Consider the following 25,511-nt stretch of genomic DNA (forward strand, 5'->3'; position numbering starts at 1 on the left):
CCCTGGACTTCCCAGCCTCCAGAACTGTGAGAAATATACGTCTGTTGTTTATAAACACCACTGGTTTATGGTACTTTTGTTACAGCGGCCCAAATGGGTAAGGCAGTTACTTACTCCAGGCCTTGCCACAGTCCTCGATGCAAAAGACAGATCATGCAACTCCAGGAAGAGAACTTACTTCCTTGCCTACTCTGTGTTCTTGAACTCTGGAATAAGGTTTAGAAACAATATGCTACTGACTTTCGCACATGAAATTTCCTCAACTCTGGGCAAGAAGTTCTGTCGCTGCCACTACATAGAGTTGGAAACCCAAGGTCCAAGAAGAGACCTTCTCTAAGCCCCTCAGAATAAGCAGCAGAGTGAGGTGTCCATCACAGGTGATGCTTTTCCCGCCCTGGCACATTGACTGTATAACAAAAAACAAACGGTCAATATCTACAGAGCACGTAAGACGTAGCAGGCACTGGTCTCAGTACTTCAAATGGAACACCTTATTTAACCTTCACTTCAAAAGAAAACACAAAAAGCATCTTTAAACAAACTTACAACTACAAAAATGAAAAAGCAGTAGTACCAAGTCTCTCAAGTTTCTTCCCAGGTACCCCCAAGGGCAGAGCAGAGCTACTCCAGGGATCTGACAGGACAGTCAGAAGCAGCCTGCAGGAGGCGCTAACATTCTCTGGCTGCTCACAGCTTTTCTTTAAAATTCACCTACACTTTACTTCAAAATAAATCCACACTTGTTTGACAACAAAGTAGCGTGAAATATTTGCCAGGTAAATATCTTAACTTCTTCCTCAAAAATCTTTCAAAAAACCAACCACCTGTGGCAAGAGGTGCGTCATTCAGCCTGTGAGGAGCTGCCTCGCCCTGCAGCCCAGCCGTCAGTTCTGCGCGAGAGGCCGGGGCTGGGAGCTCGCCAGGATGCCCACTGGCCCTAGGGCCTGGACACCTACCATCTGCTGGCCCACCACAAACGCGCAGCTGAGAAACACGTGGTGCGGAGGACCAGGGATCCCCAAGGCTCGGGACACGTCTGATGGTCACACGTGAAAGACATGCCGAGGGCCTCCTGGGGCCCGGCCTGCTTACCCGGGGGCTCAGTGTCCTTCTGGTCAGCTTTCCTGTGCACCATGGCCGGATACGTGATTGTCAGTTTGCTGTTGTGCTCCTTTCGGACAACTGACCGCCCGGTTCTGGACATGAGGACAGTTTTGAGGAGAGAAAAAAAACCAAACAATGTGAAATCTAAAATACGACACAAATGAACGTATCTGTGAAACAGAAGCAGACTCACAGATATAGAGAACAGGCTTGTGGTTGCCAAGGGGAATGGCAGGCGGGGGAAGGAAGGATTGGGAGTTTGGGATTAGCAGATGCAAACTATTATGTATAGGACGGGTAAACAGCACAGGGAACTATATTCAATAACCTGTGATAAACCAAAATGGAAAAAATATGAAAAAGAATATATATATATATATGTATAACTGAATCACTTTGCTATATAGAAGTTTATACAGCATTGTAAATCAATTATACTTTAATAAAATTTAAAAAAACAGCAGAGAGGAAGGTACTCACTTGCAGTGGGGACATCGCTTAGCAGTCATATGTGCCTTCCAGAAGAAAGCAATAAGTTTGCTTCTGCTCTCACAGACATTTTTTACCTATTAAAAAAAAGCAAGGAAACTCAGAGTGCCATTCTGAAGACAATCCAGTAGGTATTCATTTTGTGGTTTTCACCTTTTTTTGAAAAGCCAGAGGAAGCCACCCCTTTCTTAAAATTTCCCACAGAACCCTAATATAGCCAAACTCTACCAATCACTGAGCGACTTCTTTCCTTAAGTTTCCTCATTCATAAAATGGGAATGAGAATAATAACCACCTTACCAAGCTGTTACTAAGATAAAGACATCATGAATGCAGTGGAGGCGGGGGGCTTGGAATACAGCAAGGATCAATAAATGCTACTTTAATTTAAAACAAACCTGGACTTCCCTGGTGACACAGTGGTTGGGAATCTGCCTGCCAGTGCAGGGGACACAGGTTTGAGCCCTGGTCCGGGAGGATCCCACATGCTGCAGAGCAACTAAGCCCGTGCGCCACAACTGCTGAGCCTGCGCTCTAGAGCCCGCGTGCCTGGAGCCCGTGCTCCACAGCAGGAGAAGCCACCGCAATGAGAAGCCCACGCACCGCAACGAAGAGTGGCCCTCACTCGCCGCAACTGGAGGGGGCCCACGTGCAGCAACGAAGACCCAACACAGCCAAAAGTAAAAAATAAATAAATTAAAAATAAATAAATAAATAAAACAAACCTCTCTGGGGACTTCCCTGGTGGTCCAGTGGCTAAGGTTCCGCGCTCCCAATGCAGGGGGCCTGGGTTCGATTCCTGGCCAGGGATCTAGATCCCACGTGCCGCGACTAAGAGTTTGCATGCCACAACTAAGACTCTGCATGCCGCAACTAAAGATACTGCATGCCACAACTAAAGATCCCACATGCCACTACGATGATCCCGCATGCCTCAACTAAGACCCGGAACAGCCAAATAAATACATAAATGTTAAAAAGAAAAAAAGAAACCCCTCTGGATGCAGCTGCTGCCTCCCTTGAATGGATCTCAAAGTTCCGAGGGAAGGCACATCCACAGTTAAGCTACACTAGTGGTTCTGAACTGGCTGCAAATGAGACCCACCCGGGGGGCTTTTGTACCCTCCCCTGGGGCCGTACCCTAGACCAATTAAATCAGAATCTCTGGTGTGAAACTTGGGCGTGAGGTGAATCAGATCTCAAGATGAGCCCTGCAGGTTGATTACCTAGACAACTCATTCCCTGAACAAATTAACACTTACACAGGTGTGATGGGGGGACAGGGAGGCAGCAGTCGTTTAGCAGTGTTGGAAGGAGAAAGCAGCACAGGGCGTGGGCCTTATTCTCCAGGTGAGACCGTAAGCCAGAGCATAAGCCTCACTGGATGCTGTACCCAAGCCACTAATTTCACCTAACCTTCTCCTGCAGGCAGGCATCAAAGATGAGGACCCAGTGGCTCAGGGACGGTTATGTAACTTACAAGGTCAGAGGCCTCACGAGAGGCAGAGCTCGGATTCAAACTTTGGGATGCTAAAGGATACGCAAAAGACAGTGCAGTGCGGAGGCAACTGGGATAATTATGCTAAAAACCGAGTGTTTCGGAAACAGAGAGACAGGATAACTCACACGTGCGCCGTGGGCTCCCAGGAGGTTGTTCTGTAGGATTTTGGTTGTATATCGTTCTAACTCTTCCTGAATTTCGAAGGCAGTAGGATCAGCATTTTCTTCCAGAAACTGGAAAACAAAGAAAAAAACTGTACGATCAAAGTAAAGCAAGTGTATGACGAGCAGCAGCAGGGGGCAGCCTCTCCAAGGACGGGAGAGTGTCGTTTGAGGGGAGAGAAAGAAACCTCATGGCTGCTGTGGTGCATTTGCCAAAGTTTGGCCACGCTGCTGTTAAAAAAATAAAATAAAAATTTAGACTATTCTGCTTCCAGTAGTGGTCGGCTAGATTATTCAGACCAAACCGAAAAGAACCAAGACAGGATAAAATATTTTAAAAAATGTAAATCTCCGAAGAACTGACAGGACAGTGAGGGATAACCAAGGCCAAACTGAAGGGAAAATGGGAATCCAGGTCAAAGAGCAGAGGGGCCGGGGCTGCTCTGAGGCGGGGATGCCGCACTGCACAGCTCTGGGGCAACCCTCAGGGTAGTTGTGTCCCTCCGGGGAAGATGCTGACAGACTTGTGATGCTCCCTGGAGCTGCACAACACGTTAGCCTGGCCTTGGAAACATTCTACAATCCAAAAATTTTGAACTTTTCATTTTGAAAGTCTTAAATGATAAAGCGGAGAGAAATGAAAGCTTAGAGTTAGTGCAAGGACAGGAATCTAACAGGATATCTTCCTGCCATATCGCACCCCACAAACACAGGAGGCTGGGGACCCTAAGGGCTATGTCCTTGGGAACTAGACCAGCCCTGGAACAGAACCACCTGGCTTCCCATAGCCTGCAGTGCAGTCCAGCCTTGAACATGGACAACGATGGTCCCAGGCCACCAAGCATATGGCAAAAGCAATAAGAACCCTCTCTGGAGGAAGGCAGCCAACATCCCAGACCTCAAATTATTCCTACAAAGAATTTGCTAAGTACAATGACAAACTGCCAAAAATAAGCACACAAGGAGGATAAAGAGAGGGAGTTCCTGGAGACTAGGACAATATCTTCTTTAAAAAATTTATTTATTTATGGTTGTGTTGGGTCTTCACTGCTGCACGTGGGCTTTCTCTAGTTGCGGCCAGTGGGGGCTACTCTTCACTGCGGTGTGTGGGCTTCTCGTTGCGGTGGCTTCTCTTGTTGCAGAGCAGAGGCTCTAGGCATGAGGGCTTCAGTACTGGTGGCACACGGGCTCTAGAGCGCAGACGCAGTAGTTGTGGCACCCGGGCTTAGTTGCTCCGCGGCATGTGGGATCTTCCCAGACCAGGGCTCGAACCCGTGTCTCCTGCATTGGCAGGCAGACTCTTAACCACTCTGCCACCAGGGAAGTCCTTTAATTATTCTTATGGCTTCATGTTTTCACACCTAACTATTTGTACCCAGTCATAAGACTTAAAGCTCAAGCATTCTGCTGACTATTCTTAGGGGCCACACACAAATAGCTCTTGCACCCACCACTCTGGCTTGTCTGATTGCCACGACAGCCACTACCCACTTACCCTGTACTGAATTCTCTCCAGCTCGTACACTGATTGTAGGGCCCCGACTTCCAGAACTCTCAGCTGGCAGAGCAGCAGGTGAATCACAGCCCGGGGGCAAGTCAGCATGTGACAGTTTAAACAGGAACCCCGGAGCAGCAGGTAGAGTTTCTGAAGAGAGGGAATAAGAGAGACAGGATATTAGAACGTGACATAGCAGTCAAAGTGATTTTCAACGTAATAAATACTTACGATTTTTGTTTCTATGTTGTCAGTTTACTCCTTTAAGAATTCTACTTCACCCTATGTACCTGGCAAGTCCTTCTTCACCTTAAGAACTCGATAAATATTCCTCTATATGTTCTCTTACGGTTTCATTTTAATCCATTAACACTAGAGATTTACTTTGGGTCTGAGGTTGGGAACTACCTTTATTTTATTTAAATACCAAATTTAGTACTCATTTAAATACTGAAAACTTTTTAAAAAATATTTATTTATTTAGGCTACACCAGGTCTTAGTGGCAGGTGGGCTCTTCACTGCTTCATGTTTAGTTGCAGCATGTGTGATCTAGTTCCTCGACCAGGGTTCAAACCGGGGCCCCCTGCATTGGGAATGTGGAGTCTTACCCACTGGACCACCGGGGAAGTCCTAAATATTGAAAACGTTTAATTAAAGTGTTTCATTTAGGGCTTCCCTGGTGGCGCAGTGGTTGAGAGTCCGCCTGCCGATGCAGGGGACATGGGTTCGTGCCCCGGTCCAGGAAGGTCCCACATGCCGCGGAGCGGCTGGGCCCGTGAGCCATGGCCGCTGAGTCTGCGCGTCCGGAGCCTGTGCTCCGCAACGGGAGAGGCCACAACAGTGAGAGGCCCGCGTACCACCAAAAAAAAAAAAAAAAAAAAAGTTTCATTTAAAATAATGTTTCAAATGTTTAGTATTTATCTAAGACAATTCTCTTCCCCTAATACGATTAACAGACAAAAATCATGTCCATGTACAAATCCCGGAGGCTGGGTTAACTGATGTAAGAAGCCAAAAGTGTTCAAAGTAGGACTGAACAGTAACTTCATTCTCAGCTCAGTGCTGGGCCTTCTGGAGCTCTGCTCTTCCTGCCACTAAGCAAGAGCCAACAAATCCACCTGAAGGGCTCAGGGAGGCCTGGAGAATTCCAAAGTCCTCTATTGCCAGGGAAGCCCCACCCACATTTCTGAAAGACATAAAGCCCTTAGAACAAAAGGTCTAGGGACGGATCTGAACACTTTCCCCCCTGTGTAAACAGAATCCAGCTGTGGCTCTTCTCAATGGGAATCAAACTGAAGTTCCTTTAGGTAGGGCTCGAGGCCAAGCTGAATGTACTGAATTTCGCTCCTCAAGGTTTTAAATTGCCAAGTAAAGAGCACTTTCACTCCAAGTGTCGGGAGCTGACCTCCTGAGACACCTGCCCCGGGCAGAGGGGTGGCACTCACAAATCCCACCCGCACCCTGAGACCCACGCGGCCAGGGTGGCCCAGGCCAGAACGTACCTCGAAGAGGAGAGGGTTGTACACAGTGAGCGGGAGCTCGATGTGGCCCAGGTGCCCGGAGCAGTTGCTGAAGTCCTGCACGCAGGTGGAGCACACCTCTTTGGAGTCTGCGGGGCCCAGAGCTAGATCGTACAGGCCATTCACCGACGGGTTCCCCAGGCTATCTAGGTACCGAGGGTTTGTAATGGACTTAACGCTTAATTTCCTAGGGAGATAAAAAAAGACCAGGTGAGACAAGGTTACCCAACTTCTAGGACATTTCCTCTTCGGCACTTACAAAGGGATGGTTTAATGTCTGTGTCTTCAGACGTGCAGACGGCTCCAGGGGGCAGACTCGGTGTCTGCCTTGCTCCCCACTGCAGCTCAGCACTTAGCCCAGAGCCTGCGCTCAACAGGTGCTCAATGAATATGTGCTGAACGAAGAGCAGTGAGTGGTAACATCTTCAAAACCCAGATTTAGTGCAAATCTTGCGCTAACCGAACACACTGGCCGACTTTATACAAAGAAGTACCGACTTACATGCCAAACGCGTCATAAGCAGCGTTTAGTCTGACTTGAACCCTCTGAGATGGGCATCACTATATGCGTTTTTCAGAAGAGGAAACAGGCTCAGAGTGGTTAGTGATTTAATTCAGGTGACAAAGCCCAGAATGGTGGGGGTGTGGTGAGATACGGACCAGACCTAACCCCAAACCCACAGAGTTCAAGAAAGGGAATAATCCCAGTATGTAGGAATAGTGAATTGAGAAAAGTTAAACAAACCTTTGCAAACCTTTGAGAAGTATAACCTGCTTTACTAAAGGTTTCATTGCAGTATTTTATGTTTGGTTGAAAGCAGGCTCCCATAGGACACCTAACTACTTTTACCCAAATTACGTTCATGCCAAGTTTGCTTTTAAACTTCCTTTTTTTTGTAAATTAGAAAATAAAGATAATGAAATCCAAATCTCACAATGTAGAGAAAACCGCTAACAGACTTCTTTCTATGGATACATTTTTAAAAACTGTAACTGGGATCATTTGCCATTTCTAGCATTGCCTTTGTCATTTTCATTGAGCATTAAGTGTTTTCAGGTCACTAAAAATTCTTTGGAAAGATTCTGTAATTAAGAACTACCAGGGACTTCCCTGGTGGAGGAGTGGTTAAGAATCCACCTGCTAATGCAGGGGACACGGGTTCGAGCCCTGGTCCGGGAAGATCCCACATGCCGCGGGGCAACTAAGCCCATGTGCCACAACTACTGCGTCTGCACTCTAGAGCCCGTGAGCCACAACTACTGAAGCCCGCGTGCCTACAGCCCGAGCTCCGTAGCAAGAGAAGCCAACGCGATGAGAAGCCTGCGCGCCACAACGAAGACCCAACACAGCCAAAAATAAAGAATCACCAAATCTTTCATTATATGTCAATTAATATAATTCATTTAGCCAAACTCCACTATAAGTAAGCTCATGCCACCTATCTGTATACAGATTTTTGTATAGCATAATTCAAACTTTTAACTATTTCCTAAAAATATAATTAGTTCCTTGGTGAAGGGAAATCCTTGAATCAAAGGGGGCGAACTGTTCTGTTTTCTGGCCTCCTGCGTGGCTTGCAGGATCTTAGTTCCCCAACCAGGAATTGAACACAGGGCCCCTGCAGTGGAAGCTTGGAGTCCTAACCACTGGACTGCCAGGGAAGTCCCAGGGTGAACTGTTTTGAAGCTCTTGATATATTCTGCCATAGTGTATTCCAGAAAACATGGGCTAACAATAGATTGTCTGTTTGTCCTAACCAGCACTGAGTCTTAGCACTGAAAAACTTTCCAAATTTAAGGTGAAAAAATGCTACCCACTGTGATGTTAAATTTTTTTTAACAGAAATTAGAATATATCTTTTTTTTTAATTTTTAAATTTTTTTTTTTTCTTTTTGTGGTACGCGGGCCTCTTACTGTTGTGGCCCCTCCCGCTGCGGAGCACAGGCTCCGGATGTGCAGGCCCAGCGGCCATGGCTCACGGGCCCAGCCGCTCCGCGGCATGTGGGATCTTCCCGGACCAGGGCATGAACCCATGTCCCCTGCATCGGCAGGCAGACTCTCAACCACTGCGCCACAAGGGAAGCCCTAAAATTTTTTATTGGAGTACAGTTGCTTTACAATGTTGCATTACTTTCTGCTGTACGGCGAAGTGAATCAGCAACCCACCCACCCCCTTCCCCGTCACGTTAATTAATCGTTTCATTATGTTTTGTTTTAAAGGCCATTTTGGTCCTTTACTTAATTAAAAAAATAAAATTGAACTCATTTTTAAGTTAAAATCTTAACTTTTTTTATTATTGTCTACGTGAGCTCCTTACATATGAGGACATTAACCTTTTTTGGTGGCAAATACTTTCCTAGCTTGTGATGTCTTTTGTCATTTTTCACAGGTGAAAGTTTACAAATTCTTCGAACAGCTTTGTTGAGCTGTAACTCACGTACTATACAATTCGTCCATTTGAAGTATACACTCGGTGTTTTTTAGTATATCCACAGAGCTGTGCAACCATCACCACAATATCATTTTCGTCCCCAGTAAAGGAAACCCTAGCAGTCGCTCTCCATCCGTCTCTACCTCCCTCACAGTCCTATGCAATGACTAATCTACTTTTTGCCTCCAGAGACTTGTCCGTCCGGACATTTCACATAAATGAAATCATATGCTATGTGGTCTCTTATAGCAGGCTTCTTTTACCTCGCATGTTTTCAAGGTTCATCCATGTTGCAGCCTGTATCTGTATTTCATTTTTTTATAGCCAAAAAATATTCCATTGCATGGATACACCATATTTTATTGGGTTAGTTTTATACTTTGGCTACTATAAATAATGCTGACAGGAACATTTGCATGCAAGTTTTTTTTTTTTTTTTTATTACAAATGCATTGGAAATTTCCTGGGTACTCTTCTTTTTTTAAAAAAATTAATTAATTTTTATTTTTGTCTGCATTGGGTCTTCGTTTCTGCGTGCATGTTTCCTCTAGTTGTGGTGAGCAGGGGCTACTCTTTGCTGCAGTGTGCGGGCTTACTGCGGTGGCTTCTCTTGTTGCAGAGCACGGGCACTAGGCACGCAGGCTTCAGTAGATGTGGCGTGTAGGCTCAGCAGTTGCGGCACGCTGGCTCTAGAACACAGGCTCAGTAGTTGTGGCGCACGGGCTCTAGAACGCAGGCTCAGTAGTTGTGGCACATGGGCTTAGTTGCTCCGTGGCGTGTGGGATCTTCCCAGACCAGGGCTTGAACCCGTGTTCCCTGCGCTGGCAGGCGGATTCTTAACCACTGCGCCACCAGGGAAGTCCTGTACACAAGTTTTTGTGTGAATATATTTTTTTCATTTCTCATGGATATACACCTAGGAATGAAAGTGCTGAGTCATATGGTAACTCTACGTTTAACTTTCTGAGGAACTGCCTGACTGTTTTCCAAAGCGGCTGCACCATTTTACAGTCCCACCAGCAATACACCAAGGCTCTAACTTCTCCACATTCTTGCCAACACATTTGATGACCTGACTTTTTGACTCTAGCCATCCTAGTGGGTGTGACATAGTATCTCACTGTGGTTTTGATAACTAATGAGGTTGAGCACATCTTTGTGTACCTATTGGCCATCTATATATCCTCTTTGGAGAGATGTCTATTCAAATCCTTCACCTGTTTTGTAATTGGGTTGTTTGCTGTTTTATTATTGAGTTGTAAGAGTGCTTTGTATATTCAGTATGCAAGTCCTTTGTCAGATACATGATTTGCAGATATTTCTTCCGACTCATCTTTTCACTTTCTTCATGATATTATTTGCATGATTTAAAAGTTTTTAATGGGTTAAACTCACTGCTGCCTTCTTCCACTGCCTTTGGGCTAAGTCTTTCTCCTTCGAAGTTGGATAACTATTCTTCTACACTTCCTTCTCATTCAGTTTACACTAAGCTCTGAAACTTAATTGGGGGCTTCCCTGGTGGCGCAGTGGTTGAGAGTCCGCCTGCCGACGCAGGGGACGCGGGTTCGTGCCCCGGTCCGGGAAGATCCCACAGCCCGTGAGCCACGGCCGCTGAGCCTGCGCGTCCGGAGCCTGTGCTCCGCAACGGGAGAGGCCACAGCAGTGAGAGGCCCGCGTACCGCCAAAAAAAAAAAAAAAAAAAAAAACTTAACTGGAATTAAAAACAAGGAAAACATTTATTGCATAAGGCAAACACCAATTAATTAGGTCTGGGTGCAAAGACTTGTACCACTAGATCCTCTTTCTATCATGTTCTGTAAGTTGGTACTTCACTTCCCTTGCCTGGAGCCTACAGTGATGGAAAAAGAGTACGCAGGTGGGGCCGGCACACACCTGTGTCAACTGGCAGAAGAACTGTGTCCTGTGCTTGTCAAGGCAACACAAATAGCTCACATCCAAAACTGAATGTATTTTTTTTTTTTTTTTATCTTCATCCTAAGTCTTTCTGTGTGGTAAGGAGCAAAGTTCCTCTCTCTAGCTGGGGAGGAGGAGAAAACTCCTCTGATCATTGCAGGAATGGGATGCAATGGGAAGAGCAAGGAGTCCACTGGAGAGAAAAGAGTTTAAGACTAGCAAACTTGGGTTTGAGGATGACCTTTGCTGCCTCCTAGAGAGTCATTTTATTTGCTGGACAGGAATTTCCTCTCCTGTAACTGCAGACACCAACACGAATGGTTGCATAAGGACTGGTAGTACCAAGCGCTGAACAGATAGCTCCCCCATCCACCCGTGAGTGCACTTAACAAATATCTACTGAGTGCTTATTATGTGCCAGACACACCTTTAGATGCTGGAAAAACAGATCAGAATCCCTGTGCTCATGGGCCTTACATCCTATTGAAGGCAGGCAGACAAAAGCCAAGATAAATAAGCACACAGTCTATTGGATGGCAGAACATTCTATGAAGAAAGTAAAGCAGAAAAGGGGAAGGACAATAGAGTGGGCCAGTGGCTGGGGGAACCCCTATTGAGAAGGTTATACTGAACAAAAGCCTGAAGGAGATGGGGGAGTGAGCCATGCGGTCACCTTTACAGGAGAAAGAAGCAGGGAGTGCAAAGGCCCTGAGGTGGATGTGTGACTATGGTGCTCTGGGAACAGCAAAGAGGCCAGGGTGAGTACAGAGCTAAGTTCAGAGAAGTAGCAAGGGCCAGAATGACCTTTCCAAGGCATTTTAAGGACTTGGCTTTTACTCCAAGTGACCTAGGAAGCTACTAGAACTTAACACAATAAAAGGCAGCATAATGATTGATATTTGCCAACCCCAGACTCAAATAGGTCTACAATGCTAGTAATGGGTATAAACTTGCTTACGCACTTCCCTGTCTAAAAACTCCACAATTAACCTGTAAAAATTCAATTCTTTTGCTTTTGGATGAAATAGGATGTATGGCTAGTGATGGTATAATTGACATTTCTGGGCCAGCATACCGTTGTAGCTCAGTTTATTCATCCAGTCATTCGACCAGAGTTGAGGATAAAAGAAAGGAATGAGGAAGCTCAAGGCTAGTGGAGAGAGGCGGAAATATAAACAAAAAAGGAACTGAGGCACCATAATAGACAGCTGTACTAGGTGTGGAAAGACCTCAGAAAATGAGGGAGGTTGAGCTGAGCCTTAAGAGGGGGAGAGATGCTCTCCAGGTGTCTGCTGGGGGTTGGGGGCAAGAGCAGAGAAGCAGATCCCTCTGGCAGAGAGGACAATGCACGCAGAGGAAATAGCTTGAGGTAAGGCCCAGACGTTGAAACCTCATGGCACTTTATGGAATGTGCAAGTGGTTTAGTAGGGCTGGCGAAGGGATGATGCTTTAGCAAAAATCAGCATTGGCCTGCTCATGGGTAAACTTGTAGGCTAAGTTAAGAAACTATCATTTACCTTTGGGAAATGGAAAGCCTCTGGAGGGTTTTAAGGGTGAGAGTAGCATGATCACATCTGCACTTTGGAAGAATAATTTTAACAGCAATGTAGAGCATGCACTGGACTGGTGTAAGTGCGGGGGAGGCGGAAGAAAAAGACAATTCAAACAAGAGATAAGGGTATGATCTAAGACAGTAACAGTAGTGTTGAAAGGAGATTATAGAACGAATAGACATGTAAGTGACACACAGTAAGAGCCCAATAAGTAAATGAGATGTCAGGTGAAACAGATATAGAATATTTGTCCTGTCACAAAATATTGACCATCTTGCACTAGTCTAGGTACACCACTTTGGAGGGGCAAGTTCCCTCTCCCTTTAGGGGAAGTAGTTGTTGAGTTTTTGGTATAGGAGTTTAAGAACTCGGTGTGAAATTCAAATAGAGATGTCCAAAAAGCAGCTGAAAACAATGAGTCTGAAGAATCAGGAAACGAAAATTGGTCTGGAGATTTAAATTTTGAGAGTATCACTCAGGAAAGTGGTGAAATTGTCTAGGGAGGACATTTAGGACAAGAAAAGCAGCATGTATGACCAGAATAGAATCTCAAGGAACAGCAATATTTAAGTAAAAGAGGAATCAGCTAAGGAGCCTGAGACGAATTCGAATATTAACCACGAATGCAAGGACCTTGTTCACCAATGTGTCCTGAATGCTTAGCTTAGTGCCTGACAAAAACTGGATGATGGATAAATGTTTGTGGGTTGATAAAGGGAAGAAAGAAGTAGTACTTGTCACAGAAATAAAAGAACCTGAAAACAATAAATAAGGTGCTGGAAAAGAGAAAGACTGTCAAATGCTACGGTGATCAAAATGAGGACTGAAGAGGGCCGCTTTGATTTAGTAATTAGGCAGAGAATATAAGCGGTCCTAGCAAGGAGAAGTTGTCGCATGAATTGAGTCTCGAACGATCATCATTTTATAGACAAGAGGAGACTAACCATGAGCTTAATAAACCACGTCAGAGACATTATAGTAACTACACAAACGCAGGCTAATTAACGAGGAGACTGGCGGATGATAACGCCGCAATCTGGGTACCCCCACCTTCCCAAGGGCAAACTCTGCCCTAGCCCCACTGGGTTCTAGGCAGTGCTCACTAGCCAGGGACGTTCCCGGAACTACGGGTCCCAGCAGGCCATGCGCCAGACAGCCATGGACTCTGAGGAGAAATTGGGCGCCAGACCTTCTGGGAACGGTAGTTTGTGGCCCCGACCCCAAGAAGCTCTGCACGCTTCCCACCAACTCCTTACTTGAGCTCTTCGGCCGAATACATCCCGAAAGAAATGCCCTGCAGCCGCCGCCAGGGCATGTTCTTTGAGCCCAACATCCTCCAGGTCAGTTCCGAGCTCTGACACCCGGAGAGAAATTCCAGTCACCACGGGTATATTTTTCAACGCTGCCTCCGGCCCGCAGCCACCATGTGATTTAAACTGCGCTTGCGCGCGCGAGAAAGGCTCGCGGGAAGATTTACGTGGACGATAACATTTCCGATCTAGGGGGGGAAGGAAATAATTTCACGACTCTCACTCGCCCTTTTATTTTGAAAATAATCGAATACATATAAGACATTAAAATAATATTTTAGGAAATATCTTTGAGGCAAATGAGGTGTACTGAGCCTTTAACTTCCGAAGCAAAATCTTTCAAACCATGGGACTGTAACCTCCTATGTTATGATTGCTTTCGTCTTGTTCCGTCTCAGCCAATAGCCGAGCTATTCCACGCCCCCTCCCCCCTCCCCCACAGCCTTAGGTGGAGGGCATGCTTTCCCCGTATGCTGTGCGAAGACGCCAAAGATGGCGGCCGTACATTCGGCTCGCTGGTTGAGGGTCCGCCGCGGGCTTTGCCTACCGCTGAGGGGTCGACGGGCAGGTCTCTGCGGACGGGCCCCCAGTAGCAGGTAAGAGAAGCTTGGAGAATCCATGAGAAAGACCCCAGGATCACCTGGGCCGTATGTATCCCCTTTACCCCCGGAGAGCTGGGGAACTAGGTACGGTGGAGTGGAAGGCGCGTGCGTGCGCTCGCGGCTGCGTGCCCCGAGAAGCTGGCACGCGGAGTCCGCGTACTTGAAGAAGGGCTCCGAACGCGCTGGTTAGAGGGATATTTATTGCTGGGGCTCGCCTACCCCGGGGTTAGAACTCTTGGCAAGATTCAGGATCCTGCTGTTGTGGATCTTGCATTCTAGTAAGTGTGGGTATTGGCAACGCCTCCCCAAGTTTTAAAAGAAAGAAAAATTGTATCCGCTCTTACCCGTTTTCACCCACCGGGAGAAAGGGGAGAAAATCAGGTTTTCCCAAGTTAAAGGCAGTTTACGAGTTCCACCGTATGCTGGGTGTTGTGGGGATGTTTGGCCAAAGAAATTATACAGGTGTTTATAAAAACAAGAAAGTCTAAAAGATCTGAACACAATCTGGATAGGATTGCTGTGATTGTTAAAACTTGGCGCATGTGTCATTTGTGTAGTTTTTTTCACTAGGTACAAACTGGCGTTGTGGAAGTATGAGGTGGGAATTTGTTGTGAAAATTTGGGAATAGCCTAATTTTGGATTCGATGTTTGCCATTTCCTTTGTGAAGTGATAGTAGACAAATTCCCTTATGTGTAAACTGGAGCTAGTAGTAGCCATCAGAAAATTGTGAGTAATAAGTGAGGTGTGTAATTTACAATATACATTTTATATGTAACATCTTCCCTCCTCAGTCCTCACAAAAGAGAAGACGCTCCACCTGGTAGTGCAGGAGCCTTAATGCTGCTGTTCAATCCCAGTCCTTTTCCCGGTGGTGCCCAGTGTTGTTGTTTTTCTACCCATTTCCTTTGATTTGGCAGCAGCATCTCTCCCTCAGTCTTCACAAGACAAGAGTGGTGTATGTGACATACATGTCACGAGAAACAGCATGATTTGAAAGAATTGATCCCTTTCTGAAGTTGATCCGTAGCAGAGAGGTATTGTTTTAAGATGATGCCCGAGACCAGATACTAGTAGAGGAAGTAATTCTTCATTTAATCACATCTTGACAATTTTCTGAATGGTACCAATGCTATTTAGGAAGGAAATACTTACAAGGTAGTGTACATTATCTGTGTGGTATATTGACTCTATTTTTTAGCATGATCAGAACGTTTTAAAACTCATTCATGGGTCAGTGATTCTATATTTTGGGTTAAAAAAATAATATAAATTGTTCCAAGTTTAAATTAGGACACGTACATTTGGTACATTCCTGATTGTTGAAGGAAGTGCAATGAAAGGCTGTGGTGATCTTAGTTTCATAATTTGTCAAAATTGCTTTAAGTGGGATAATCTTTTATTGTCATCAGGGCATCATCCATGTAAAATCAGGAGCTCATTACATCATCCCTTTTAGCCTCAGTGTTTTGGGTTCTCAAAGGTGAAAGTTCCTTATATTTCAGAAGCTGCTCAAATGTTCAAGTGCTACTAAATTTTTCCTTTTTTCCCCTGATTTTATTTAATGAGATGGCCTGATTTAAAATTTTTTTGGCAATATGATGTCGATATCTGGTACATATTTTGTAATCATTTTGAACTTGCCATTGAGACCACGTCTTCTCAGCATACGTTGACATGAATTATCCAGTTGGTTTGATCCGTGATAATTGGAAAATTTTGGCTGAGTTTCACATAAGTGGAGGTGAGCTGGGAAGTTCATTAATGTGTATTAGCTTTAGGGCTTTTATTTTTTTGTAGATTTTATTCTGGAAGTGCAGCCGTCCCAGAGGTTGAAGGAGCTGGTGCAACAGGTATATAAAAATATATTGAAGTAACTCAATTTTTATATTAATGCATTATACTTATTTATAGTAGTAGTATTAGGAAACTGATTCACTTTGTTTTATTTTTCACATTAAGGGACTGAAGAAGTGGTCATTCCAAAAAAGAAAACTTGGTGAGTATTCCATCAGTGTTCATTCAGCAAGTGGTTAAGTGCTTATTATGAGCAAAATATTGTTAGGTAAGAAGCTAGTGGTGGGAATAGCAATGGGAGAGCATTCTTGGGGAGGGAACCATTGAGGAGAGAAAAGCTTAGGGGTCTGAAAGAACATAGAAGAGGAAGGTAGAGAGTAGTGTGTGAATGGGGAATGAGATTTACTTAAGAGTTAAAAGACCTGAACTAAATTTATGTTAGTGTTTACGTAGTGATGGTCAATTATGAGCATCATTATTAGAGTAATTTTTTTTTTTTTTTAAGGAAGTTTTCACGTTATTGGGAGATTAAAAAAAATATTATCTTTATGGGGGGCTTCCCTGGTGGCGCAGTGGTTGAGAGTCCGCCTGCTGATGCAGGGGACACGGGTTCGTGCCCCGGTCCGGGAGGATCCCACATGCCGCAGAGCGGCTGGGCCCGTGATCCATGGCCGCTGAGCCTGCGTGTCCGGAGCCTGTGCTCCGCAACGGGAGGGGCCACGGCGGTGAGAGGCCCGCGTACCGCAAAAAAAAAAAAAAATTATTTTTATGGTCTTTACTGAGGTAAGATGAAACAAATGGTGCACACTGCAAAATTTAGCTTTTTTAACTCACTTGAAAGATCCTTGAACAAATTGCCTTATATAGTAAACATTTGTTGAATATATAAGAACTAAAACTTACAAAAGTTTGTGTAGTAATGATATTATTGAATGCATTTAAAGATCCTTCAGGGCTTCCCTGGTGGCGCAGTGGTTGAGAGTCCACCTGCCGATGCAGGGGACACGGGTTCGTGCCCCGGTCCGGGAAGATCCCACATGCCGCAGAGCGGCTGGGCCCGTGAGCCACGGCCGCTGAGCCTGTGCGTCCGGAGCCTGTGCTCCGCAACGGGAGAGGCCACAACAGTGAGAGGCCCGCGTACAGCAAAAAAAAAAAAAAAGATCCTTCAAAAAGCCAGGTGTTTTTTGAGTATGACCTGAATATTCAGGCTCACTTAAAAAAAACTTAAATTACTAAAGTAATTAATGGTTATTGCCATTAATTAGCAAGGTAACTAATGGTTATTGTTCAGTGGGATAAATTGAACATGCAGAAAGGAAATAAAATTACCAACAATCACTGTACTCAGAGGCAAGTTACCTAATCTGTCTGTGCCATAGTAGAATGTGGGTAATACAGTACCTGCCTTAGGATTAAATGAGCATTTGAACAGTTCCTGCCACAGAATCAGATCTCAATAGGTGATACCTATTATTTTAAAGTTCTGGAATGTAACATTTGAAGTTGTACGTATACATTTAGTTTAGCAGAGTTGATTTGTTAGATGTACCGTTCTATACTCTGTTTTAAATTTTGAATGATTACGTAGTATTTTATTATATGGTTATATTCAGGGTCATTTTTGTCTTCCCTGGACTGAGAATCAGAACCAAGATAAGAGTAGGAATATACATATCGTGAATGAGGCATTTCTTGAATGACATTCCAGCCCAGTGCACTTTACCAACTCATTGTGCCTCTATCCCTGACAAAGGTACCACAGGGAATACAAGAGAGGGAGTGTATTGAGGATATGTTCAGGTGGACTAAAGTCTAGTTGAGTTGTGTGCATATTTTATACTTTATGTCTTATACCCACTTTACATGTGTACATAACTGTTTACACATGACTAGGGGCTACACAGGATATGATGGAACGAAGAGTGGTTGTATTGCAGTAATCAAGGTGAGTTTTATTGAAAACATAGTTTAGCTGTACCTTAAAATGGGTCAGATGATTTTGTTGGCATCAGAATCACCAGGGAATTTTGTTTAAAATACATATTCCTGCAGGTAATTCTTATAAACCCTAAACTATAAGCCCCACAGATACAGAAACAGTAAGGTAGGGTGGGACATGATCATGATCTGTCTGGTGGTAGTAGGAGACCATGCAGGCAGGCCTGTGAAAAATGCTCTATTAGAATAGGAGAAATAAGGTAGTTGGTAGAGAGCAAACTGAGGCCTATTTATTTACAGCCCATGAGGTAAGAATGGTTTTTACACTTTTTATAGTTGAAAGAAGAAGACTATTTCATGACATGTGAAAATTATGTGAAATTCAGATTTCAGTGTCAGTTAAATTTTTTTTTGGAACACAGCCTCACTCATTTGTTAACTTACTATCTGTGCCTACTTTTATGCTCCAAAGGCAGAGCTGGGTAGTTGCAACAGTCCTCACGGCCCATAAAGCCGAAAATACTTACTGTCTGTCCCTTTACAGACAAAGCGATTGATAGAGGCTCTCTGATAGCCTCTGCTTTCCAGGCTCAGGAATTTGTGCTTTTAGACCTAGAAGAAGCCATAAAAGACTACGAATTCCTGTTGCCTTATTTGAGAGATGAAGCATCTTTTAAGGCTCTTAAGATGCTTTTAAGGTATCTTTCCCAAATCACAGATGCCATAGAAGACTAACAAATTGTAGAGAGTCACTGTGAGTTTTCATATAGGAATGTGACAGGATAGAGTATTCTGAGCATGCTAATCTGGATGGTGTAGTTACTGTAGAGAGGGCAGGGAACCCAATTATGATCGGTGCATAGGTAACTGGGCTCATTAAAGGAATGGATGTTAAAACTTACCAGATTGGCCAGAAGAGGATGTGGAGAAATGGTTGCTCAGATATGGTTGTTGCTTGGGCAGTCAGTGGAACAACACTTTGAAGGGAAAGTGGGCAGAACCACGACCTAAAATGTGCACACCTTATCGGTTAGCCATTCTGGAGGAACCCCTGCAAATAACGCCCAGAGAGACATGGATGACAGTGTTCTTTACAACTTGGGAATAATAAGAAATTGAAATAGCCCAAATGCCCATATGTAAGGGGATAATAAAAAGCAGTTATTATACTATATAACATTTAAGGAATTAATTAGATTTACACATCGTAGCATGGATAATACAGTCAAACTTATGGAAGCACGTATCCAGAATGACGGTATATGTTTTCGATTTGGTTTTATGGTGGTATGTGTGTAAAAGTACCCTTTAAAGTTCTGGAATTATAAACACCAAACTTAGAGTAGAGGAGGAGGGGGTCGCAAAATGACACCAGATATAATAGTCTAGTTTTTTTTTTTTTAAGTATAATGTATTCATTGAGGTTATTTTTAGTGAGTGATCTGAATGTTCATAATTTTTTCACTTACATTTGTTCAATATGTTGTAAAGATGTACTCACTTGATACGACTTAAATATGCTAACGTAGCATTTAGTTAGGGAATACTGGGAGATGAAAGAATATCTTTCTCTCACTGAAATTACGTAAGTGTGATTTTAGAAAATCCAGTAGATGTTGTGTATGTCAGGGAATTAGTCTTGACATAGTATAAAATTTCCTACGTGTTTTCTTTTTTTTCAAATGACTTAAATTATGAGTGTATGTTTAAACTTTATTTAAAAAATACATTTGGTTTATTAAGTTTATTCTTATTTCCCTTTTTGAAATGAAACACAAAATCTAACACAAGTAAAAATACATTTGAAACCAAATTATTTTGTTTGTCAATTTTTCCAGTGAAACCTCTTTTCAGTAGTTAGTGAATGTCTCTACCCATAGTCATAGTGGGTGGCTGGCCTGAACTTCTTATAAAGGTTATATAGTTGAGAGGTTCCAAACTCGAATCATCTGGGAATTCAGTAAGAATGAATGTGACAGTTCTCCATAGAACCTGGGGGTCCTGATTCAACAGTCCAGAGTGCGGCTTGTGATTTATTCTTATATATAGCTGCATTAAGAGCCACCAGTTTGGATAATAAAGGCAAGAATATTACAGAAAGCTACAGTAAGAATGCATAGGAAACTGGGTAGGAGGAGGAAAGATTCAGGTTAGAGAGTTTGATGAGATGAGGGTGAAAATTGCTAGCCCTGGGTGATGGTTATAGGGACCAGGCCAGAGAGCGTAGCATGGAACGTGTACTAACCACCTTTGGGCAAGAGAACTAAACAGTTTTCTCATTTTCTAACTTATTATTCTAGTGATCTTGAGAGATCAGAACTGGCTTTACTTGAGACCTGAACTTTGTTGTTGGCCAGTCCATTCTGAGAGTAGGATCACTTGTTCGCTTTGTGAGTGTGAAAAGCCCTCAGAGGGTTAACTTGTGATTCTCATTCTTAGGGATAAAGTGGCTGTTCTTCAGGCACTTGCATCCACGGTACACAGGGTAAGTAGGAATTTTAGGTTTTTGTATCTAACTCAGCTAATAATAACTGTTATGTTCATATCTCTGCATGATTCACAATTAAACTGTTGTAGATCTAGAGAGTTTCTTATTAGAAATATCTAGTTCAGTCCCTTCATGTGACAAATGAGAAAACTAAAGCTTTTAAAGTGATTGGCCCAGGGCTACTTAGGATATTAAAACCCTGACTTAGTACCATGTCTTTTTTCTCCAAATTCAGTGTTTTTATACTATGCCAGTGATTTTTAAACTTAACCTCCTGAAGAGCTTGTTGAAATGCATGTTCCTGGGGAATGGTTTGGGTGTGATACTCTAATGCAAGTGATCTGTAGACCAACTTTGGGAACAGTGTACCCACCATGCTGGAAGTAATTCAGTGATTAAGAATCTGGGTCCTGGAGCCAAATGTTTTGTTTCATCTTTATCACAAAGTGACCTTTTCTCTTGATGCTTCTGTTTCCTTATCTATAAAATGGGGATTTAATTATAGCACCAAACCTTGAGGTTTGGGTGAGAATTAAATAAGTTAGTACACGTGAAAGGGTTTTGGACAGTGCCTAACACAAAGGACATGCTCGGTAAGTGCTAGCTATTTCCTTATTGCTCCAGCTATCTTGGTGATTTATTTGTGAATAATTTGCTCTCTTGACAGTTCAAGAATAGAGTCTGTAGTCTTGATAGATAAACTGAAACCCTGGTTAATGCCTTAGAAATGGAACTTTCTGATTGATTGTATTTTTCATTAGCTGCAAACTGTACTTTCAGTTTCAGCTGTGGGGGAAATGTCTAAAGTAATTAAGTCCTTTCTTTTTGCTGCAATGTCTGTGTGGATTCTGACCCTCCCTGAGACCGTTATCACAGATTTCCAGAATTTTTCTTCTATTGTAGATGCTAAACTTACAGGCTGTCAGGCCAAATATGCACTGATAGACCCTAGCAGTATCTGAGGACGGGTTTTTAAATACTGCATCTCCACACTAGCAAGACATTGAGATTTCCAGCTCACTTATCCATAAATAGGCACCTGAAATGTAAACTCTTGAAATAGGCCTCTGAGACTGTTCTCAGTTTTTTAATGAGAATGGCCCAGGGCCCTTTCAGGTCAAAGAAGTTACAGAATTATGTGTGGAGTTGTCTGACTTGTCTGTTTGGGCACTTAAAATCCAAGGGATAGTCATTCATTCATTCAGTAACCACACATTCTGCCCTTAACTGTGCTTACCAGGCGCTGTGCTGGTTGTGGAATTAAGACAGAGTCCTTGCATGGTTTCTAGAGAGGGAGGCTGAAGGAGCCCTGAGGAGAGGGTGCATAACCCAGACTGAGAAAGGACTTCAGAAGAGCTGGTATCGGATCGATGCTTGGGAGATGAGAAGCCAGGATAGTGGGAAGAGCATTCCTAGCAGAGGCAGCACCAGGAGCAGAGGCACAAAGGCATAGAATGAGTAGGTTGTATGGGGGAAGCAAGAATTTGTGGGGTAGAGCAATGAGAGGTGAGGCAAGAGCATGAATGCTATGCTAGGGTCTTCTGATTTTTATTCAAGTCCACTGAAAGACTTTAAGCAGTGGTGTGACATAATCATTCAAATTTTAGGGGGATTCCCTGGTGGCACAGTGGTTAAGAGTCCGCCTGCCGATGCAGGGGACACAGGTTCGTGCCCCAGTCCGGGAAGATCCCACATGCCGCGGAGCGGCTGCGCCCGTGAGCCGTGGCCGCTGAGCCTGCGCGTCCAGAGCCTGTGCTCTGCAACAGGAGTGGCCACAGCGGTGAGAGGCCCGCGTACCGCAAAAAGGAAAAAAAAAAATTTAGGAAAGACAGCAATGTGGATACGAGAAACCTTTTCTCTCAAATGTATAATAATGATCTTAACATGTCCAAAGCCCAGCCCCTTTCTCTCTAAAACTCACACATTCTTCGCCATCTCATTAATGGCAGCTCCATGCTTCTAGTTGCTCCTCTTTTTCATGTGCTGCACTTCAGTAAATCCTGTTTCTTCCATCAAAATATTTGTGTACGGAGTCCCAAAGACCACGCCAAGGTTCAGTGGTTTGCTAGGAGGATTCACAGGACTCAGCATATGGTCCTACAGCTATGTTTTATTACAATGAAAGGACACAAAGCAAAATCAGTAAAAGAAGAAGGCACGTGGGGTAAAGTCCAAAGGAGACCAGGAGAAAGCTTCCAAGAGTTTTCCCAGTGCAGTCACAAAGGACTCACGTAATTCCTCCAGCAGAGTTGACAACACGTGGGAAAGTCTACCAGGAAAGCTCTTTAGAGACTCAGTGCCCAGAGTCTATGTCTGGCACATACCAGAATTCCACACTCCCAGAAGGAAAGCAGGAGTTTAGCATAAACCACATAGTACAGTTTAGATCAGTACTGGGAATGGTGGGAACCCTCCAAAATCCAAGTTCCCAGATGCCCACCAGGCCTTGTAAGCAGGCCTTTCTAAGAATAGCAGTTTCAAGCCTGGTAACTTTTCTTCCTGCACAGCATCCAAATCCTGAGCGCTTGTCATCACCGTGATCACCTTGGTCATCCAGGCCACCATCATCTCTTACCATCTTGGATTAATCACAACAGTCTCTGTCCTCTTCACCTCCTCTGCCCCCTACAGACTGTTCTCAATTAAGCAGCCGTAGTGACCTGCTACAGTGTTGAATCACATCCCTCTTCTACTCAGAGTTCATTTGTCTTCTCATTTATCATAGAATGGCTTCTCATTTGTCATAATTCAAATAAAACCTGAAGCCCATCCGAGGGCCTCTGAGGCCTTGCGTGTCCATCCGCCACCCCCGCTGCCACATCTCCTGCCGTCTTCCTTGATGGCTCTGCTCTACGTGGCCTCCTGGCTAATTCTCAGTTTCTTAGTAGGCCTGGGTCTGCCTCAGGGCTTTAATGTTTGCTGTTTATTCTGCCTGGAGTATTTTTCCCTGAGATATCCACATAATTTCCTCCTTCATCTCTTTAAGCCTTTTCATTGAGGCCTTCCTCAACCACACCATTTAAAATTGTATGTTTCGGGGACTTCTGGTGGCACAGTGGTTAAGAATCCACCTAACAATGCACGGGACATGGGTTCGAGCCCTGGTCCGGGAAGATCCCACATGCCGTAGAGCAGCTAAGCCCGTGTGCCACAACTACTGAGCCTGCGCTCTAGAGCCTGCAAGCCACAACTACTGAGCCCATGTGCCACAACTACTGAAGCCCATGCGCCTAGAGTCTGTGCTCCGCACCAAGAGAAGCCACAGCAATGAGAGGCCCGTGCACCACAACTAAGAGTAACTCCTGCTCGCCACAACTAGAGAAAGCCTGTGCGCAGCAACGAAGACCCAGCACAGCCAAAAATAAATAAATTAATTAATTTAAAAAAAGAATTAGGGTTCCTTGGTGGCGCAGTGGTTGAGAGTCCGCCTGCCGATGCAGGGGACGCGGGTTCATGCCGCGGAGCGGCTGGGCCCTTGAGCCATGGCCGCTGAACCTGCGCATCCGGAGCCTGTGCTCCGCAATGGGAGAGGCCGCAACAGTGAGAGGCCCGCGTACCACAAAAAAAAAAAAAAAAAAGAATTAATAAATAAATGTATGGTTCTTTTCTCTGATAGTTCGTTTTCCCTCCCTCCCTCCCTCCCTTCCTTTCTTTCTCATAGCAGTTATTGCCTTTAAAATTACTATATGTTTTATTTATTTTTGTTGTTTGGAGATTTTTTTCCCTACTAAATTGTGAGCTCTGTGGGGGATAAGATTTTATTGTCTCCTTGGTAGCTAGAATAATGCCTGGCACATTCGAGGTGCTCAGTAAATATGGAATGAATGAATAAGGAAGGTACTGAACTAAGGCAGTGGCAGTGGGGATAAGGGACGGTGGAGTAGGTAGGGGATGTTAAGGAGCTCGAGTTGACCACAGCTGGTGACAGGTTAGTTGAGTGGAAGTAGTAGGAGAGGATCTTTGGCTTGGCTTGCAGAGTGCTTGGTACCATTCACTGAGACAGAGAAGATAGGAGGGAGAAGGAGCTCTGTCAGGGAAGTTCAGTTGAGGATAAATTTAGTGTGAGGCATCTGAGCTACAGGCCCAGAGTAGAGAAGTTGTTTCTCAGAAACCATGAAGGGCTTGGAAATCATTGAGGGAGGAAAATGTAGGAAACAAATAAGAAGAGTAAGTCTAGTAAGGGAAGTCCAGCATGTCACAGAACTAGGGGCCCCAAACAGGTATTTGATGAGGATGGTGGACAGGACAGAGCCAAGCAGCAGTTGGTAATCGGGGAGTAATAGTCCAGGGCAACTGCCCTAGAACTGCTTCCTCGGCGTTGCCATTACATACCCACCACATGTTGGTAGAGAGTGGTATAACCAGATGAAAGGAGGCTCAAATGAGTATAAAGGGAATACAGCATCAGGCATCAGGAAGCGAGGACCCCAAGGAGTACTGCCTCCGCGCCCTAGGTATGAGCGTCCTTCCGGTGAGAGCCGCAGGGAGGCTTTCCCCTGGAGAATCCAGGTCAGTAAGACAAGGCATCGGGGACAGAAGAGATTCAGGATGCAAGTTGAGATTTTCCTGTGGAACAGAGTTGCCAGAAGGCCCAGGGAAGGGGGCTGCAAGGGATAGGAGAAGGCCAGAAGAAGTAACTTGAGGGCTGTTCTAAGTGAGCCTCTAGTGGTGCCGGAGAGTTAATTTTGCTCAGGGTTCTACCTGGAAGTATAGAACCTTGGGCAACAGGACGGGGGAGAAGCTGCAGTTCCTGCTTCCAGAGAGGGCCCAGTAACTACTCTCCTCCATTTGCAGGAAACCTTAGTGCAGGAAGCTGGTGCCCAGGCTAGTTAATTCAGAAGCTCTTGACCTTCAGTTTAAAACAGCAATTGTCCCTGGTGATAGCAGCCTTCAATTAAAAAGCAGTCATGGGGGTTTGAGCCATTGTTTGCTTTAAGTTGTGCATAATCACAAACAACTCTACAGAGCCACGGGTACAGTGTAGGTATTAGTGTCTGCAAACATACATATTTCTGCTTCTGTGATACATGTATAGTTTAAACTTACTTTACAGAGTTTTTAGTCATCACCAAAACCTGCAAGGTCCTCTTAATAAAAATCTAGTTAAAGAGACTTCTGTGTCTTCTCCACAGGATGCTACAGCTGCCCCTTACGCATTTCAAGATGATCCTTATCTCATACCAACATCCTCTATGGAATCTGTGAG

At 44.4% G+C, this 25,511-nt stretch overlaps 2 protein-coding genes across 2 annotated transcripts in view; one reads left to right on the forward strand and one right to left on the reverse strand.

Annotated features, from left to right (window-relative positions):
- POLR1A (RNA polymerase I subunit A) overlaps window positions 1-13,573 on the reverse strand; it is a 76,207-nt gene extending 62,634 nt beyond the window's left edge. Inside the window, exons 1-6 of the mRNA XM_082672666.1 lie at window positions 13,428-13,573; window positions 6,254-6,458; window positions 4,751-4,900; window positions 3,220-3,327; window positions 1,585-1,670; window positions 1,093-1,196 (exon numbers count right to left, since the gene is read on the reverse strand). Of these exons, the coding sequence (XP_082528792.1) occupies window positions 1,093-1,196; window positions 1,585-1,670; window positions 3,220-3,327; window positions 4,751-4,900; window positions 6,254-6,458; window positions 13,428-13,504 (730 nt within the window). The 5' untranslated portion in view covers window positions 13,505-13,573. The remainder of the gene's footprint in view (window positions 1-1,092; window positions 1,197-1,584; window positions 1,671-3,219; window positions 3,328-4,750; window positions 4,901-6,253; window positions 6,459-13,427) is intronic.
- A 372-nt stretch (window positions 13,574-13,945) lies between these two features.
- PTCD3 (pentatricopeptide repeat domain 3) overlaps window positions 13,946-25,511 on the forward strand; it is a 31,725-nt gene continuing 20,159 nt past the window's right edge. Inside the window, exons 1-5 of the mRNA XM_082672240.1 lie at window positions 13,946-14,077; window positions 15,883-15,935; window positions 16,045-16,081; window positions 20,257-20,302; window positions 25,438-25,506. Of these exons, the coding sequence (XP_082528366.1) occupies window positions 13,974-14,077; window positions 15,883-15,935; window positions 16,045-16,081; window positions 20,257-20,302; window positions 25,438-25,506 (309 nt within the window). The 5' untranslated portion in view covers window positions 13,946-13,973. The remainder of the gene's footprint in view (window positions 14,078-15,882; window positions 15,936-16,044; window positions 16,082-20,256; window positions 20,303-25,437; window positions 25,507-25,511) is intronic.

The sequence above is a fragment of the Grampus griseus genome (genome assembly GCF_964374135.1).
Source record: "Grampus griseus genome assembly, chromosome: 15".
NCBI classification, from domain to species: domain Eukaryota; kingdom Metazoa; phylum Chordata; class Mammalia; order Artiodactyla; family Delphinidae; genus Grampus; species Grampus griseus.